Source organism: Muntiacus reevesi, chromosome 20, assembly GCF_963930625.1.
Source record: "Muntiacus reevesi chromosome 20, mMunRee1.1, whole genome shotgun sequence".
In the NCBI taxonomy this organism is placed as follows: Eukaryota; Metazoa; Chordata; class Mammalia; order Artiodactyla; family Cervidae; genus Muntiacus; species Muntiacus reevesi.
In genome coordinates, this window is record NC_089268.1 from 26,165,818 (window position 1) to 26,186,033 (window position 20,216).

The 20,216-nt window shown below is 42.4% G+C and overlaps 1 protein-coding gene across 3 annotated transcripts; it reads right to left on the reverse strand.

Moving 5' to 3' along the window:
• Window positions 1-1,247: 1,247 nt before the first annotated feature.
• Window positions 1,248-18,744, reverse strand: GSTA1 (glutathione S-transferase alpha 1). 3 transcript variants are annotated; one of them, XM_065913381.1, is made up of 8 exons: window positions 14,389-14,462; window positions 13,561-13,609; window positions 8,713-8,827; window positions 6,543-6,594; window positions 5,411-5,543; window positions 2,969-3,110; window positions 2,189-2,320; window positions 1,248-1,634 (listed from the first exon to the last, which is right to left on the reverse strand). In XM_065913381.1, the coding sequence occupies exons 3-8, from the start codon at window positions 8,797-8,799 to the stop codon at window positions 1,509-1,511; spliced, it is 672 nt and encodes a 223-aa protein (XP_065769453.1). In that variant the 5' UTR covers window positions 8,800-8,827; window positions 13,561-13,609; window positions 14,389-14,462; the 3' UTR covers window positions 1,248-1,508. The 3 variants fall into 3 exon arrangements, with proteins under 3 accessions (XP_065769453.1, XP_065769454.1, XP_065769452.1); XM_065913382.1 differs by lacking the exons at window positions 13,561-13,609; window positions 14,389-14,462 and adding an exon at window positions 18,736-18,744; XM_065913380.1 differs by lacking the exon at window positions 13,561-13,609 and having other exon boundaries at window positions 14,389-14,540.
• Between the last annotated feature and the right edge of the window lie 1,472 nt (window positions 18,745-20,216).

Genomic DNA, 20,216 nt, shown 5'->3' on the forward strand with positions numbered 1-20,216 from the left:
CTCTTATATGTACCATAGCATCTTTTGTGCCTTGAAAGATCAAAGAAACAAAATAGGTGCTCAGTAAACATTCACTAAATAAAACAACGAATAAAAGCTTTTAAAATATGGTTTATTGGAACCATAATCCTTAAGAAGATTTTATCAATTCCTGAGTCAAAGTCTAAATTTTTTTAAATGAGATATGTTTGTCTGGCCTGTTGCCTTAGAATGTTGCAACTATGTTAAAAGTTTCAAAAGACAGCATATTCAAACATAGCTGTAGAGTGCAGAGGGGAGGTGAACAAAGATTGTGGGGATCATAGTCAACACAAACTAACCTTGTGCTGACTCAAAGCTGCCTTGTCCAAGCAGCTCTGGTTGGAAGAAGGTTTCTGATACAGATTTGTTTTTCCAGAAGATTTTGGAAAATCGACAAGTTGCTATATATAATGGGCTTCCCTGATGGCTCAGATGGTAAAGAACCTCCTGCAATGCAGAAGACCAGGGTTTGATCCCTGGATCGGGACTATCCCCTGGAGAAGGAAATGGTAACTCACTCCAGTATTCTTGCCTGGGAAAGCCCACGGACAGAGGAGCCTGGTGGGCTACAGCCCGTATGGTTGCAAAGAGTTGGACAGAACTGAGCTGTGAACACAACACTATTTATAATAGCTCAAATCTTGATCCAATCCCCCCAAGACATTCAGAGTAATATCTACTTACATTTATATAAATATAAATATGTATTAAAATATATTTTTTAAATGTGTATGTAAATACACACACATATGTAGTATATCTCCATGAAAACGAAAATGCTGGATGATGTAGGGATCAAAGACCAAATGCAAATAACTTTGTAACAGATCTTTTTGTGTGTTTATGTCACAACTTACCCAGGAATGATACTCAACAGGCATGGCTTTGGATTAGAATTGCCCATTTTGTTGTTTCTCTTACTAATGTAACCTCCTTGATGACAGGGACTATATCTGGTTTGTTTATCCTTAGTTATCATGTTCCTGGAATACTGAATGTTCCATATTAGATATAAATTAAAGATTCCATACTGAATAGAAAAAGGGGTTGATAATGTGAAGGAAAGAGGTTGTCTGAAAAAAAAAGGTTTAGGTTATGGATCAGAAGGGCAGCAAAATGCAAAAAGAAAAGGCTATTTTTGTGACACCAAGCACGTCAGATGAAAATTTCTACTTGACTCACTTTGACAGTGATAGCTGGTATATGCATAACTTTTTTGAACAGATCAAACAGTCCATGATACTTTTTCTCCCTTTATTTATGTTTAGGCCTGAAACACATTCTAGGAGGAGATCATGATTTTATATGTGATCAAAACAAAATAGATTGATTTTGCAACTAAATCTGCATTCTAATTAAATCATCAACTATACTTTGAAAAAGTTTATTAGTTCCACAATAGCCAAGATCTCCATTTAGGTAAAGTACTTCATTGCTGGAGAACTTCAGAAGAGTGATCCTATATGTCATGGGCAGCCCTGCCTGCTTTATTTAATCCTGAAAATCCTCTTTGCTTCTTCCAAATTTTTCTCATCCATGGGAGGCTTCCTCTGACTGCCAGGCTGCAGAAACTTCTTCACGGCCGGGAGATTGCTGACTCTGGTTTTCAGGCCCTGCAACCCACAAGAGCTCAGCTCAGAGTGCAGCTAAAGACCAGCCCCATCACTGACATAAGTCAGGGACCCCAAGACCCTCCTAGACAAGGGCCACCAAGGCCCCTCCTTCAGCACCAGCAGGAGACTGGACACAGACACCCAGTGAGACAGGAAGATGACAGCCCGATAGCATCTCCCCCAGAGATTTCTTAGTGCGAGGCTCCATTCAACTTCCTGAACTTCCTACTTATCAGTCCTGCAGCTTCACCCTCGAGTGCAGTGTGAGGAAGAGAAATGTGTCAGATATCAAGACAGGAAAATGAAAATATAAGGAAATTAGGCTGGAAGTAAAGACAGAAAATATGAATGGTAATCCGTGAGGCAAGTCAGAACCAATCTGCCCTAAGCGGGGGAGAGAGACAGGCAGAGAGAGACCAGCATGTGAGAGGAGGACAGGAGCTGAGGGGAGGAAACGACACAGTGTGGACCCTAGCATCCCAGTCCCAGGGTCCAGAGAGAAGATGCCGAGGTGGCGGGTGTGGCTGGCCCCCCAGGGCCGTGGGAGAGCTCACCTTCAGCAGAGGGAAGTTGGCCAGAAGGCTGGGGTCCAGCTCTTCCACATAGTAGAGCAGTTCAACCAGGTGGATGTCAGCCTTGCTCAGCTTGTTGCCCACCAGGTAGTCTTGTCCATGGCTCTTCAGCACCTGGCGAATGGAGGGGTCAGGTCAGGAGCACAGGTCCTGGCAGGCTGGACCCTGCTCCTCCCCTGCCCCCCACCCAGCCCCACGTCCCCCTCTGCCCCTCACTGGGTGGGTGGGGACCTCAGACCTTCTGCTCCCCCTGACACATAAGCAACAAATTCATACTTGTGAAGTTAATGAAAAAATGATTGAAATTTTATAAAGATGACAGTGTTGGTGTTAAGCTTTTTATTTACATGTAAGCCTCCTGTATCTCTTACAATCATTTTTTTTTTCAGTTTGTGATTTCTGTTTAGCATGATTTAAGGTAGTCTAATCATGAAATGTTCTTCTCTTACATTTAAAGAAAAACATTACTACTAAGATGTATACTAGGTGTAATCATGGAACATTAATTTCTTGGTTTTGTATGACTTTCTTTAAAAGTCTGAGAGCCATGTCCCCAAAATTTGTAGATTGTTTTCTCCTGAATAACTTTTCCTCTGTGTTTTCTTCTCCACCCCACCACCCCCATATCTGTTTAGATATTTCTTATCCACATTAGTATTCAGATAGTCTTGCAGAGGTGAAGGCCAATGCCCTAGCAATGCCAGGCACTATTTCCCTTTGTCCTCTGATCTCAGTGCCAAAAGTACTGAACAGTCCACTCACTTTTTCAAATGCAGGGAGATAACGGTTTGTTGTCGTCTCTTTGATCTGAGCTATTTTGGCATCTTTTTGATCAGGTGGGCACAGTGGCAAAAGCATGATCATGTCACCCAAATCTGCCACACCCTCTGAGTACATATCAATCCTGAAAAGACAAAATGACCAAATTGTCAGATATCTCCTGCCTTAGGTTTTACACTTTAGATGGGCTAAGAGTAGGGCATCAAGAAACAGCAAAGTAATTCACCTCCATTGGGTGCATCTTTCTATGCCAGTCATACAGTTATGATTTTTAAAAGTTAATTTTAACATTTCATTCCAAAACAAATCATCTAGATAGATATATATGTCTAATATTTTTGTTATACCCATGGCCAAATATAGGAAGAGCATATTAGTGACCCATCCAGAGTCACAAGAATGAGAGAAAAGGGTGGAATCAGGGCGGGTAACCACGAGACCACACTTGGGTTTGCCATCTCTGCTGTGGTGTGGTCTGTCCACAGTTAGTGTGACGCATTAGTACCACCTCAGTTGTATCGAGAGAGAATCTTGGCACCACCGCCCCTGTCCCATCCTTTTCCCTCTCTTGTCCTGTTATAACACTAGGCTCATTTAGTTGCCCAATACCAGCACTTCTTCCAGTTACTTCCCGTAGAATATGGTTTCACAATGCTCTCCATATACTGTTGCTGGACTCTGGCTTTGCTTGCATTTCTCAAGATTCTACCCAAAGTATCCCCTGCAATAGTACATTTCTTCATTCTGTTCTCACAGTGCATATTCCAGGTAATTTTGTTGTTTTTCTTCCAAAGATGGTTTCCTGCAAGAGTGTTCTTAAGTAAAAGCTTTGTTGAAATATAATTCACATACCAGAATGTCACCCTTTTCTAGTGTAAAACTGTTCAAAGTCTCAGGATTCTGTACCATCATCATACTCTAATTCTAAAATATTAATATTTTCATCCCTCCCAAAAGAGATGCTGAGTTTGTTTGTTTTTTTTTTTTTTTTCAGGCATTCAACATTCCTTCCTGTCTCCAGCTTTGGCAGTCACTAAACTGCTTTTGGTTTTATGACCAGGAATGTCCTGAATGTGCCAAAGGAAATCCTACAATATGTATTGTTTGGGTCTGGTTTCTTTCTATAAGAGAATGTTTTCAAGTTCCATCCATGTTGTAGCATGGATCAGGACTTCATTTCTTTTCATGGTCACGTAGTATTCCATCGTATGGATATGCCTGCCTTTGTTCATCCATTCACTAGTTAATGGACATTTGTGTTGTTTCCGCTTTTTGAACATTATGAACAACAGCACTATGAACTTCTGTGTACAAGTTTTAGTTGTGATTGTATTTTTAGTTCTCGGGTATATTCCTAATAGAGGATTGCTGAGTTGTATGGTAACTCTATGTATAATTTTTTGAGTAACTGCCACATTTCATGATTCAATCATACGGTTCCATCACAACACAGAGGAGATGTCCCCCAAATATGGCTGCAATGAATAAATCAGGCTGCTATGTGTGAAGTGTTAGTTGTTCGGTTGTGCCTGACTTTGCGACCCCATGGACTGCAGCCCACCAGGCTCCTCTGTCCACAGGATTTCCCAGGCAAGGATACTGGAGTGGACTGCCATTTCCTTCTCCAGGGGATCTTCCTGACCCAGGGATAGAACCCAGGTCTCCTGCACTGCAGGCCGACAGAGTTATGAGGGAAGCCTCTGGCTGCTATAGACATATTCAAATGTTCCAGACAACACTAGCATCTTGGGCTCAATATCTGCTAACCTTTGTCAAGCAACCAGTTCATATAAAAGACTGATAAATCAGGTTCCTGGTCATCATTCTTATAATTTCTGGAACTTAAAAATCATCTCCTCTAGGGCCTTCCCTTCTAAGGCTTTATCCTCTAGACACTCAGATGCTTTGTCCCTTGTCTCTAACTGTTGGTGGGTGTTAAGCTCAAAGGGGACTGAGCTTCTGGTATCATGGTTCCACCATCCTTCCAGCTTCATAGTCCATCCGTGTTTGGAGACCTCTGTCACCGTTCTATATCCATGGTCCACATCCTCTTACATAAATATACTAAAATGAATTTATTTAATTTATTTATATGACTGTGCTAAGTCTTAGTTGTGGCATGTGGGAACTTTTAGTTGCAGAGTGTGGAATCCAGCTCCTTGACCAGGGATCAAACCTGAGTCCCCAGCATTGGGAATGCAGAGTCTTAGCCATGGACCACCAGGGAAGTCCTACATAAATTCTTGGTTCCAATTCAAGTTTACTCTTCCCTCATAGGTTTCTGGAGTACTGGACCTCAGTTACACCATGAAGATGTATACTGCTGTTGGTCATGATCTCTGTGAGCATATCCTGCTCACTCAGGGAAGCACCTAAATTGTTCCTATTAATCACAGAAGAAAGAACAGAAAAAAGATACCGTACAAGGCTCTCTCCTTCATGTCTTTCCCATAGAGGTTGTATTTGGTGGCAACATAGTTGAGAATGGCTCTCGTCTGCACCAGCTTCATCCCATCAATTTCAACCAGTGGCACTTGCTGGAACATCAAACTCCCATCTTTTGAAAGAAGAAAAAGAAATAGAGTGAGATGTTGGATGAGCCACGCTGTTTGATTAAGCTGAAATTTTTTTATGAATCAAAAATTTTGTTGAAATGATTGAAGACATAAAAGGAAACAAAAATGTTTACTTGGTAAAATATCAGTGGAAATAACATTTTGCTTTTAGATTCCTGTAGTCCTTCCTATCAATTTCCCTTTTACTTTTCAATCTGTCATTTAATTTCACTTTCTATTTCCCATCCAGATCATGGGATGTGTCTTTATTTTATGTATTTGACTTGCCTTCATGGATTTTTTAGGAACAATGTAGGAGAGGTTCTGCTAGCCAGTTGCCAAGTCAAATGAGATATTTCTAAAGGAAGCTTCCTGTGGTTCATGGCATTAAGGGCAGTTCTAAGAGAGACTCCTACATATGGTGTTTTGTATGCTCATCAAATCCCACCAGCAGACAGTGCACGGGGTCATCCTCTTTTTCTAACTCCATTGCTGCTGGCCCTTGTGCTTTATCTCCCTCCTCGCATGCTCACCTGGACTTCAAACTATGTCAACATCAGTTGGTTATTTGAGTCTGCAATTTTGCTACAATATTACCTTTTCAAACCCATTAACAAAAAGGACTCATGGCAAACGGCTGGGCCTCTTTCTCTTCTCTTCTCTCTGATGCGTGTGTTTTCCTGACTGTGGATGGGAGGGCTGTGTGGCATCTTGAACTGATACGGTCACTCACGGTGCAGAAAGGCAGAGAGAGCCCAGAGAGGGCATTCACGGGGCACTGGGGCTGGCTCCTTTAGCAAATACTCGAGTTCCAGCCCTTCTAAGTCCTGGGTGAGCCGCAAGACCTCCTCAAGGAGCCCCAGACCTTACCTTTAACCACGTTTCTCCCACTCCCCTGATGCACACCCACCATGCACACACAAGGCATTGCTAATGTTCTAACCTCAACTGAAGACTTCTACTAGATACTGCCGTCAGAGGAGTTTAGTTCTTGGTCTTACCACTTTTTAACTTATCCAGGTCTTCTGGTTGTTCTATAAATTTCTCTTCAAACTGAAAAACAGAAACAGTCAATGAGTCTTCGTTATTTCCTTCCATAGCATTCATTGCTGAACTTGAATGTCCCCTGTCTGGTGCTATGCTGAAGATAAGATTTCCAAGTTTGGTGGAGGACAATGATTGTGGTTTCTTGGAAATTCAGATTAGAGCCACCAAGATAAAAGTGTGGGTTGCAGCACATAACTGCTTATTTTGCCTGTTCAGTTCCCCTCCACACTGTCTCCATCTCTGTCAATCATTAGACATGATTTGGCAGGAGGATGTCACTGGAGTAAATGGATGGCAAGTTCTAGTTATGGAGTTTTAATATCTCTGGAAAGCCTTTCTCTTCCTTTAAGGTTAGGACAGGGTATTGTTTGTCCCCCAGCATGGAGTATCCATGGGGTCAGTGACACACAAGGTGTCACCAGGGGCCTCTGCTGTATATTACCTCCTTCCATTCAAGTTTATATTTTAAAAGGGGTCTTGATGGTTTGGAACTTCCCTCGTGGCTCAGACAGTAAAGAATCCACCTGCAATGCAGGAGACCTGGGTTCAATCCCTGGGTCGGGAAGATCCCCTGGAGAAGGGAGTGGGAACCCACCCCAGTATTCTTGCCTGGAGAATCCCATGGACAGAGGAGCCTGGTGGGCTACAATCCATGGGGTTGCAAAGAGTCAGATATGACTGAATGACTTTCATGTGTAGATTCTTGATGGTGAAGAGTTTGGGAATTGGGAGTTTCTAACTTGCTAAACAGTTTATTGTGGATCTTCATGAGCTCACAGGGTCAGTCTGTACAGTCTACATCTCCCTCCGTCAGGCTGGGCTGGACAAGAGGAAGCCTGGATGTTCTCAGCGTCTCAGCACCCTCCTGTGTTGAACTTATCCTGCCCAGGAACTCTGAACACATCCTTGAACCCCAAGGCTGGACCACAATGAAAACTGTTGGTTGTTGATTATTAGAAATTAAACAACCTAGAATGACACTGCCTGAATTTTTTTGTGTACTTGTTTCTTCACACACTTGAGAATGGATCAAGCATGAAGCAATCGAGAAAGTGTTATCTGAGGCTTAGGTAAACATGTTGTTAGGAGCTAAGGGAGCACACTAGAGATTCCCTTTGCAGAACCCTGCCTCACCTGAAGCCCTCCTTTACTGCTCTCCCCTAAGGGACCGAATCTCCAGAGTCTGCCCAGGACTCCCTCCCCAGGGAACCCTCACCAAGTTGCTGGGTCCCTCTGACCTGGGCTGAGAAGTGCTTTTCTCAGTGACACCTCTAGAGGGCAGCAGGCAACAGAGTCCCACAGAAACCTGCAAATTTGCAGCTGGGAATATGGCATTGTAACTCTAAAATGCTTGCGTGTCCTTCTAGGTGCGCCCACCCCCCTTTTAATCACCCATCTACTTGTCTGCATCCTCACTAGAGTGTAAGATGCCCAAGGGCAGGAACTGCATCTGTTTCATTTATCCCTGTATCCATTCAGTTCAGTTCAGGTGCTCAGTCGTGTCCAACTCTGAGACCCCATTGACTGCAGCACGCTAGGCCTCCCTGTCCATCACCAGGTCCCGGAGTTTACTCAAACTCATGTCCATTGAGTCGGTATCCATTAACCAGCTTCAATAATCATCAGCTCAATGACCCAATTGTAAGTCATCTATATGCTTATCCCCCTCCCCATTGTAAGAATTTGAAACAAATCCCAGCTATCACATTTTTTCATTTAAATACTTCAGTGTGCATTTCCAAAATATAGAAACTATTAAAAGTAACACAGTACATTATAATACCTAACACATTAACAAAAGTTACTGAATTATCTATTGATATTTAATGTTCACATTTCTAATTATTGTATAACTGTCATACATAATATTTTACAAGTTTAAAAATCAAATTCTAACTTAGGACCACACAATGTGATTGGTTTCTTAAGTTTATTCTAATTGTTTATTCTCTTTGATAGAAAGAAAATTTAATAATTCATCAGGACAAATCTGTTTCTCTCTTAATAGCTAACAAATTTTCTTTAATGAAAACAACAGGTCATTTAGAAAGAAAAGTCTTCTAGCTTACGTCAGAAAAATAGTTTGATACTGTCAGTTTATATCCAACTGGAGATGAAACCTACCTCCACTCCGGCTGCAGCCAGGAGCCACCGAATGCACTCCATTCTGCCGCGTCCATTGAAGTAGTGTAACTTGGGCTTCCCCGCCATGATGGCAGTCTCCTGGTTTCTCTGAACACTGATGAATGAATGAATGAGTAAGTGAATGAATGAACAAGGATAAAACCACAGAAGCCAAATGCACTTTATGACATATGGCTGAACAGCACCAACAGTGCAGAGGAAGTGTCGACCTCCTTCATGGCAGAGTTGGAAGAGTCCCTGGAATGTCTTCCTTGGTCCAAATTATCACCTCCTTTAACCAATCGTGGAAAATTGTATCAAGCCATTCTCCAGTCTCCACTGGGTAAAATCTGATTGTCTTGGCAGGCTAAGAGGTAAGTCTGTGGTAAGGATGATGGGTGGGTATTAGAAAGCGAAAGAGCTAGAGAACTAGTATATATATATTTTTAATTAATACACTTATTTGACTGTAACGGGTCTTCTCTGTGCCAGGCAAGATCTTCTTTTCAGTTGCACCATGTGGAATCTTTAGTTGTGGCAAGCAAACTCCTTAGTTATAGCATGTGGAATCTAGTTCTGTGACCAGGGATCGAACTCAGTCATTGGGGAGCATGAAGTCTTAGCCACTGGATCACTAGGGAAGTCCTGAGCACTAGTATTTACTGAAAACCTCCTAATGGTCCTGCCCCACTGTTAACCCCTTTGGATGTTTAATCCTCACAACAATCCCATGAAATAGTTTTTGTGGTTTTTTTAGTTAATAATACCAAAGCTCAGAGGTTAAGTGACATGTTCACAGTCATAATCCAGTTTGTGATGGATGTGGATATCCACACCTAGGATTAAAATGAAAACAAGGCTGGAACCTACACAGATGCAGGCCCTGGGACCCTGGGAGGAAGGGGCCTTGGAGCCAGAGGGCTTCAAAGAGGGAGGAGGGGGCGGTGGAGACAGCGGCCATGTCCAGCTCCTTGGCTGTTACACTGCATTTGTTCAAAAGCTGAAATTAGAAATCAATTTGGTTAACTGTTGCTCAAAAATCCTAATTCTTTCCACACACTTGGGATGCTAAGTCCTTCCATTTTCTGCAGATCTAGATTCTACCTCTCTTGGTACATCTTCTATCTAGAACAAGGGATGTTGCTGCATGAACTTTACCATCTGGGAGGGAACAGACATCTGTTCAATGTCTATCATGTGATGGGCATTGTCACAAATTTATCTTCATTTAACCCTCCCAAAATCACCTGCTGTGAAGTTTGTCGTTGCTCTCATTTTTCAGTTGGGAATGTTGAAGTTTCTAGGGTAACTTGCCCAAAGTAGGTGGTGGACCTGGGATTCAAAGCTACTTCTATATGAAGCCAAAACTTGGTTTCATTTTTCCATATTAGTGTTTTTCCAAATGTGCATGACAATCCTTCAGTGGACTATGACATCCACCAATTTTTAAAGTAGAAAAAAATAGAAATAGGAAATATCAAAGTGCCTTCTATGTTCAAGAGGTAAGCATCATTCCATGAAATTTTAGTTCTGATGTGTGTATGGGTAAAGGAAAGCACAGTTATCTGGTCATTGCAATGGTAAGAGATATTTTGGTTGGGTTTACTCAATGACATTTAAAAGCCCTTGGTCTACAGCAGCCTGCCTAAGGGGAGGACATAGCAGGGAACCAGAGAATGAAATTCAAAGGCTCTGGACAGAACTAGTTCTATTATGAGTGTGAATGGAAACATACAGGACTCATTAAAAGCAGGAGTCCCAAAGCCAGGATGTATGGACAAACAGCTGCATTTTCTATGCATATCCCAATGTTTAGAAAGCGCTAAGATTCTCTTGCAAAATTTTGTTGTTATGGAGCTTGGGGAAAAATATACTTCTCTTTACCCAATAATCATCTCCTGAAAAATATACACGACTTGAATTTTAGATATCAAATGTTTTCAATATCTGCATTTTTAATGTGAGATCAATGGTCTAACCTTTGGAAAATAAAGGATCCCTTGGAAACCTATTTATCTCATCTGTCTGGAAGTTGGAGATTGTGTATATTGTACTTTTCTTATCATGGGGAAGGGAGGAGCTGTGATTCAGCAGAATTCTGAGAAGGTGTCGCTGTGAGGTGGAAGTCACAGATCCCCCTCACACTAAGCTCCCTCTCACACTAAGCTCCCTTATCCAATGTCGAAGGATCAGTTACAAAGGGAAATGAATTTTTAACTTATATAATATTTTATCATATGTTTCTTATAATATCTTTCTTCATCTTTTGAAGGCTGGGGCAAATGTGATATAAACGTCCTGGTCCCCAGAAAATGAGAACTAGAGAGATTCAGTGACTTGCCATCAGTCACACATGTGTGTTCCCGATTCACACTCAATATCTAGCAAGTGTGTCCACCCCTAGGACAACTCTGGGAAACAGTTTCTAGTATCCTATTGTCAGGAGGAGGAAACTCAAGTTCAAAGAGCTGAAGCTACTTTCATAGCTCACTCATTTTGTGAGCACTGGGGTCCTTTGAAGACACCTTCTGACATCTGGTCTGGGCTCCCACCCCAGCCAGGTAACACGTATGCCCTCTCTCTGCTGATCTCTGAGACCCTCAATATTAGTTTGTTTCCCATTCAGAATTCATTAGTCAATTAACAGTTAAATGGGAGAGAAGGAAACATTAAATTCACGAGTTCCTTTTCTGTTAGCTGATTCCTAGGGGCTTGATTGATATAAGGAAGCACAAGCTGGAATCAAGATTGCCGGGAAAAATATCAATAACCTCAGATATGCAGATGACACCACCCTTATGGCAGAAAGTGAAAAACTAAAGAGCCTCTTGATGAAAGTGAAAGAGGAGAGTGAAAACTTTGCTTAAAATTCAACATTCAGAAAACTAAGATCACGACATTCAGTCCCATCACTTCATGGCAAACAGATGGGGAAACAATGGAAACAGTGAGTGACCTTATTTTGGGGGGCTCCAAAATCACTGCAGATGGTGACTGCAACCATGAAATTAAAAGACACTTGCTCCTTGGAAGAAAAGCTATGACCAACCTAGATAGCATATTAAAAAACAGAGACATTACTTTGCCAAACAAAGGTCTGTCAAAGCTATGGTTTTTCCAGCAGTCATGTATGGATGTGAGAGTTGGATCATAAGGAAAGCCGAGCACCAAAGAATTGGTGCTTTTGAACTGTGGTGTTGGAGAAGACTCTTGACATTCACTTGGACAAATAGACGATCAAACCAGTCAATCCTAAAGGAAATCAGTCCTGAATATTCATTGGAAGGACTGAATGTTGAAGCTGAAATTCCAATATTTTGGCCACCAGATGTGAAGAACTGACTCATTGGAAAAGACCCTGATGCTGGGAAAGATTGAAGGCAGGAGGAGAAGGGGACGACAGAGGATGAGATGGTTGGATGGCATCACTGACTAGAAGGACATGAATTTGAGCAAGTTCCAGGAGTTGGTGATGGACAAGGAAGTCAGGCGTGCTGCAGTCCATGGGGTCACAAAGAGTCAGACATGACTCAGCGACTGAACTGTACTGAACTGATATGAGGAAAAATGCATAAAAACATACCTTACTTTACCTGAAACCCTAAAAACTTACTATGAGTAAATTGAGCACTAGTATAACTATATTTGACCTTCACAAGGAGGTAGGCTTATATTCCCTGAAAGGAATGTGTGTGTGTGTGTGTGTGTGTGTGTGCACGCGCGCACACACACACACACACGTGGCACTTAGTCGCTCAGTCGTGTCCGACTCTTTGTGACCCCATGGACTGTAGCCTGCCAGGCCTCTCTGAGCATGGAATTCTCCAGGTAAGAAAACTGGAGTGGGTTGCCATTCCCTCCTCCCTGGGATCTTCTCAACCCAGGGATCAAACCCATGTCTCTTGCGTCTCCTGCATTGGCAGATGGATTCTTTACCACTGCGTCGCCTGTGAAACCGAAAGGGAGTGTATCCTGGGATAATCCAGTGTGAACTGAAGGAGCTATACCTGGGAGCTGGTGGGGAGCAGGGCCCTGGTGATAGTGTTTCTTAGCCGAGAGAAGGAAGGCTTAGAGACAAAGCCCAACTGCTTTCCTTATGAGGTACATACACTCAGGGGAGTTGTTTAATCTCTTTACCTCAACGTTCTCTTTTAAAATACAGTTATATCTACTAGTGAAGGCTGTTGAAAAAATTAAAGTATAAAAAATTCATAATAGGGACCAGGAAATTTCGCTCCTGCTCCCAGTTCCTGGGAGATGGGCAAGTCTCCGAGCATACTGGGCAGCGCGTGTGTCTATTTACCTTTTGACTCAAAGGTCTTGTAGGAATAAGTATTTATACATATTCAGATTTTTTCAACTAAGTCATGCTGGTTCTCTTTTTATTTGGCTTGTGTGAAATATTAGTGATAATCACCGACTAGTTAACCTGGATGGCATGAAGTTTTTGGCAAAGATTCAGGGAGATATGTCTCAGCATATTGCCCTTTGGCAGCCCCAAGATTGTAGCTGGCCGCTGTTTGAATCCTGCACCCTACCTTGCCTTGCTGCTCAGGCCTGGCCCTGTCCCACTCACTCCTCGTTCTGGACTCCCTGGAATCTATCCTGCCCCATCCCTCACCCCCTTTGCATGGGTCCCAGCCACAGCAGGAGCTCATCACTCTCAACACCTGATGGAAAAAGATCCCTTCTCTCCAACCTCTGGTTCCTTACCTGAATATGCAGACCCTTCACTGATCTTTCTTCAACACCTTATTTCTGGTTGACATGTATGCGTATTTCCTCCTCTTAACAAGTTTCCTTCAAACCTTCTAAGGCCTTTGTTTTTCCCCCAATATTAGTACTTACAACAGTGCGTTGTTCACTCCTGCATTCCGATTCGAACGACTTGTGCCTTCTGAAATTGAAAGTGTTAGTTGCTCAGTTGTGTCTGACTTTTTGCGACCCCATGGACAGAGGAGCCTGGTGGGCTACAGTCTACGGGATTCTCCAGGCAAGAATATTGGAGTGGGTTGCCATTTCCTTCTCCAGGGGATCTTGCCAACCCAGGGATTGAACCCAGGTCTCCTGTATTGCAAGCAGATTCTTTACCATCTGAACGCCTGGAGAAGCCCTGTACCTTCTAGCCAGGTGAATGTCTGTGCTTTTTAAAAGCTAGTTTCTGCTCCCATATTATTTAGTTTTCCATCCAGACCACTTACGGAGGTTTGCCAAGAGTTGCTTGAAACCCAGAGAAACAAGGGGACTTGCCAGCTGGCTAATCACAGCACAGAGTTTCTGTTGACATTCAGACTTATTCCTATAATAATATATCTTAATTTTCAGTCTTCACAGCCCACATAGTTACAACACCACAGCTTGCACCTGTTGTGTGTTGACTGTCTACGGAGAAACTTACTTCAGCAAAAACATCTACTCTCTCATTCACATTGGTCGTATTCTCCGATTGTCTAAAATGCTATCGTTCTTTTTTCTCTTCACATCATGAATTTTTCTCAGATCTAAGTTCTCACGCTTAGCATTTTAGTCTTTACTTTTACACTTCTGTAAAGCTATATCCAACAAAAGTAGACTAAACAACTTGAAATGTCCCTTAAGAAGCCACGATGTGAGTACAAAAGAGAGTTTTTCTTGTGCTCCGGGAACATTATACTGACATATAAAATCAGTACTTACCTTAGGACTGTCTGTCTCCCACTTGGCTCAGCCCCTTAATGGCAGGTCCACTTGTGTTTATAAACTGCTGTTATAGTTGACTAACTCCGCCTCTTTCAAGAAGACAAGAGCCCAGTCAGGGAAAAAGCTCTCCTACAGGGTTCAGAGCTGCAGATTCCATGCTAGATTTAAAAAAAAAAAAATGATGAGTCATTCCCTTATCATGATACAATTAGTTAATATGTGCCTTTCAAGGTTCCCAATTAAAGATTAAACCCAAAATTTCAAGTTGTTGGACCCACTCTGCCAGAGGGTGAAGTTTTGAAGTATGACTTTTTCTTTCCTTCAGCTTTTTTAACCATGAGAAAAAAATTGAGATATAGTTAATTACAATGTTGTGTTAGTTTCAGGTGTATAGCAAAGTGATTTAATTTTATACATATATATAGTCTTTTCCAGATTCTTTCTGCTTATCAGTTATTGCAAAATACTGAGTATAGTTCCCTGTACTATATAATACATCCTTGTTGCTTGTCTCTTTTAGATATAGTAGTGTGTATATGTTACTCCCTAATTCCTAGTTTATCTCTCCCCCACCTTTCCCCTTTGGTAACCATAAGTTTGTTTTCTAGGTCTGTGGATCTATTTCTGTTTTGTAAATAAGTTCATTTTTTTAACATTTCACATATAAGTGATATCATATGATATGATCTTTGTCTTTGACTTACTTCACTTAATATGATAATATCTAGGTACATCCATGTTGCTGCAAATGGCATTATTTCATTCTTTTTTTATGGCTGCATATCATTCTATTATATATATACCACATCTTCTTCTTTTTTTTTAATTAATTAATTTATTCATTTTACTTTAAAACATTGTGTTGGTTTTGCCATACATTGAATTGAACCCACCATGGGTGTACATGTGTTCCCCATCCTGAACCCCCTGCCCACCTCCCTCCCCATCCCATCCCTCTGGGTCATCCCAGTTCACCAGCCCCCAGCACCCTGTCTCATGCATCAAACCTGGATTGGTGATTCGTTTCACATATGATAATTTACATGTTTCAATGCCATTCTCCCATATCATCCCACCGTCACCCTCTCCCACAGAGTCCAAAAGACTGTTCCATGCATCTGTGTCTCTTTTGCTGTCCCGCATACAGGGTTATCGTTACCATCTTTCTAAATTCCATATATATGCATTAGTATACTGTATTGGTGTTTTTCTTTCTGGCTTACTTCACTCTGTATAATGGGCTCCAGTTTCATCCATCTCATTAGAACTGATTCAAATGAATTCTTTTTAATGCCTGAGTAATATTCCATGGTGTATATGTACCACAGCTTTCTTATCCATTCATCTGCTGATGGACATCTAGGTTGTTTCCATGTCCTGGCTATTATAAACAGTGCTGCGATGAACATTGGGGTGCACGTGTCTCTTTCAATTCTGGTTTCCTCAGTGTGTATATATATACCACATCTTCTTTATCCATTCATCTGAAGATGGATATTTAGGTTTCTTCCTTGTCTTGGCTACTGTAAATAGTGCTGCCATGAACATGGCACATATCTTTTTGAATTAGAGTTTTCTCTGGATATATGCCCAGGAGTGGGATTGCAAGATCATATGGTAAGTTTATTTTTAGTTTTTTAAGGAACCTCCCTACTGTTCTCTATAATGGCTGCACCAATTGACATTCCCACCAACAGTAAAAGACTTATTTTTTACATCCTCTCCAGTATTTATTTTTTACAGACTTTTTAATGATGATCATTCCGACTGGAGTGAGGTGATGCCTCACTGGAGTTTTGATTTGAATTTCTCTAATAATTAGTGATATTGAGCATCTTTTCATGTACCTTTTGGCCATCTGTTTGTTGAATTATACTTCTTTGAAAAAACTTAATGTAAGGTTTTCGTGAATTGGATGCAAGGACTAGGGCAGATAATAAACTTCTACTGTGGGGACACCAGGGAGCTGGTGTCATTAAAGGGCATGTGCGCCTCTGGAATACTTTTTTACATTAGGTTGTGGATAAACTACAGGACACTCAAATTTAAGCACACAATAAGTTTTCAAAAAAGTATGCTCTAAACACTGTATGAAGTATATGAAAAAATTACTTATTGTGTATCAGAAATTCACATTTAACAGATATCCTGTATTTTATTTTAACTACTAAATCTGAAGGAGGAAACAGACAGAACAGGCTCCATCTTGAAAGCAGGACTCCATCTTGGCCTGGACTGTGGACTCTGAGCTCTATGCCCAGTATCTATGGAAACGACATACCAACTGGAAAACCAGGCCCCAGGATGGAAGAGCCCCAGGGCTCGTACCTAGACTCTCCATTGTCAGGAAGCATTTAACAGGAGGCTTCCTGTGTGCTGTTTTGGATCTGTCAGAAATCCTTTGGTCCTTATTAATTCCTGAATATTCAGGAATTAAGAGGAGAGGCACCCCTTTCCCGGGGCTGAGGAATCCAGGCATTTCCTTTGTTAGTTTCTCATTATGTTGATAAGTACCCTCTTCTCTCTTTAATAGGGATCACCTTGTGTTTTGTAAGTCTGGAATTTTAATCTTTATCTTTGCTGAGAATAACTACCTTGTAAGACAGTATATATGCCCACACCATGTTGATTAAGACACCTTTGCTTCATCAGGGCTTGGGTCCCCATGTCTTTCTTTCTTTCTTTCTCTCTCTCTCTCTCTCTCTATTTTCTGGCTGATTCCCTGGAGCGCAAAAGCTGGCTGCGTAACCCAGGGAATATTAGCCTCTTTCCTTCTTTCACTCTCTCATCGTCGACTTTGGACCACCAGGTTCTGGTCCAATAAAGGACCAACAAGTGGCACCCAGAAACAGGGACTTGGTACACGTGGATTTGGACGGAGTGACCCCAGAGGGCCTATTGAGGTCGGTGAGTACTAAGACATGGGTCAATCGGCTGGAAAGCCCCCTCACTTTTTTACTTTACTTTATCACTTATTTAAAGTTCAGGGATTTTTGGTTTCACACCAGCGAATAGAGGCTTGCCGTCAGACAGTGGTTGAATGTAACCTTTGGTTCCCTGATGAAGGTAGTGTTGATTTAGAAATTTGGCATTGGGTCAAAGAGAATATTGAACGAGCTGTCAGACAGGGAAAAATATTCTGATAGATTTCTGGCCCCTGTGGGCTCTCATTGAAGCCACGATTCTGCCATTACAAGGTAATTCTAGCCCTCCTGATATTCGACAACAGGCAGAATACTCATTACATTAATATGAATTAGACAATACCTTATGAAAGGCCCAATTAGAACAACATTAGATATTTCAGGATTTTTCTACCAACCGTGCCCCGGTTGCTCCAAGTGTTCCTCCCCTGCCGGAGGGCACATATCCCAAAGTCTCTCTCGATAGAACCTAATGATTCTGACAACGAGTCCCTTAAGACACCTTATAACATTAAAACCGATAACACCTTTCTCAACAAAAATAATCTACCCCCTTCGCGACAGAGGCTCTCTGAATTGCTGGCTTTGCAATCGCAAGTCTCTGAAGCTAAAGGTTTCTCTGCCTTTCCAGTTTTAAGAAATGTTGACGCTCAAGGGCAAATCACACCTCAGTATGAAGGTAGTAACCTTTTTCACATGCAACAAGTGAAAAAGGCCATAACTTTGTATGGCCCACATTCGCCTTTTACTAGAGAGATTCTAAATGCTATGGCGTCTTCTATTAGAACCTTTATTCCCAATGATTGGCGAGCTTTAATATAAGCTCTTCTTAAACCAGGAGCGTATCTTCAATGGGCAATGTGGTTTCAGGATATAGTCAGAGATTATGCTAACAAAGACGCTAGAGCTGGCGCTCCCCCAAACCTAAATGTTAACTGGCACTGGGCAATTTGACACCATAGAAGCTCAAATACGATGCCCTCCTTTGTTGCATGATCAATTAAAAACAGTGGCCCTTGAAGCTTGGGATCAAATTACTCCTCAAGGGGAGCCTACAGCTCCCTTACAGCCTACACTAAAATATTGCAGGGACCTAATGAAACGTATGCTGACTTCATAGCTAGATTAGAAATGGCTATTTCCTGTACAGTAATTGGAGAAGAAGCTAAAAGGCAACTAGAGAAATTACTTTCTTATGAAAATGCAAATCAGAAATGTAAAGGGCTATAGCCCCAATTCATGATACAGGGACTATTTTTGATTATTTGAAGGCTTGTTGCAATCTAGGATCAGAAACAAAAAATGCAAATGCTAGTTGAGACAATGGCAGCTTGCTTTAAAAAGGGAAATGAAGGATGCTTTACACGTGGAGATAAGAACCATTTAAAAAGGGACTGCCCTAAGAAAGTTAACAAAAAACCTCCAAAAGTCTGCCCCCACTGCTGTAGAGGAATGCATTGGGCCAAAGAGTGTAAATCTAAATTTGATATTTGAAGGAAAACCTATTTTGGGAAACTCCAAGCAGGGGATCCCCCCCAGGTCCCCTTCATCAAGAACCACGGGCGAATTCCAACTTTTCCCTCAAACCCTCAACATCCGGCAGTGCTGCCATTGATATACCAGCCCTAAATGACTTTCTCCTTTACCCTCAAGCAGTTCCCTCTACCTGTGAGACTGTCAAGACTAGCACCATGACAGGTGCCCTGAACTAAGAGTACGTTTCAGTTTCTCCCAAGGGTAGGGTAATTATCTGCCCTCAACAGGCCACCAGAGACCAGCTAATCAGTACACACCCAGTAAACCTCCGAGAAGGTCCCCTGGAAAGTCCCTTGTGCGTGAAAGTTTGTACCAATAAAATTGCTTTGCAAACATGTAACCAATCCGCTTGCGCCTACTACCCACTGCTTATGTTTGAAATTGAGCACCCTATAAATGTGCGTGGAAACTGGGGCTCGGAGCTCTCTGACTTTGCACCACTGCGTTGGTTGCAGCAGGGGCCCTGGCTCGAGTTTGCAATAAATTTCCCTTCCTTTGCGTGTTGCATTGTCATGGAGGTCTTCTCTTTTCCTGCTGGGGGATTCGGACAGCGGGCTTAACATTTGGGGGCTCGTCCGGGATCCCTTGACCAGGTAAAGATAACACTTCCAGGACAGAGGGGAAGGATAGATATAGCACCGGTGCTCAGGCAGGACGGGAAAGTCCAGTGTAAATCCGAGGCCCTGCTGAGAAGCAGAAGGTATCTGGCACAGGAGAAAGCTTTCTATAAAGGGGGAACGGATTGGACGTTCCAGCCGGCGCAGGACTGAGGCCAGCGAGCGCGCTGGAAGGTAGCTGGCTCTGCGGGAAGGAGAGTTCCTCTCCTGATCCCGAGTCTGGTGAGCAGTGGACGCCATTCAGTAAGGTGAACCTTGTACTGGGAGGCAAGAGGACTCAGGGGGCCCAAAAACCCAGCACTGTGTTGTCGGCCAACATTTGTCTATCTGTGTGTGTTTGTCTACACCCCTCCGTGTTTGTGTGTGTGCCAGCATTGTCTCTGGTCTCGTTGTCTTCTGGTGTATCATTCTCTATTCTCTCTTCTGACTTATTCTCCTTCTCCCTTTCTTCTCTGATCTGCCTTTGACTCCTACTCTCTTCAAGAGTTTCAGTGAACAGGCAAACAGTTGTGGGGGCAACTGATGAGTCCCGGCCAGGGCTACACTCTGGAGGACTCTGAAGGCCTTACAATAAGTGAGCCTCAGTAACGGGAGCCCTGTCGGGTGAAACTCTCTTTCAACATCCCTAACTGAGGACGTGGCCTAAAATTCCTTGTGTAGGCATGGGACAGGCACTTAAACGCCATTAGGGCGCCTGCCACTTGAAGACTCCCGTGAGAGGATAAGGGGGTCACAGAACAGGCTAGAA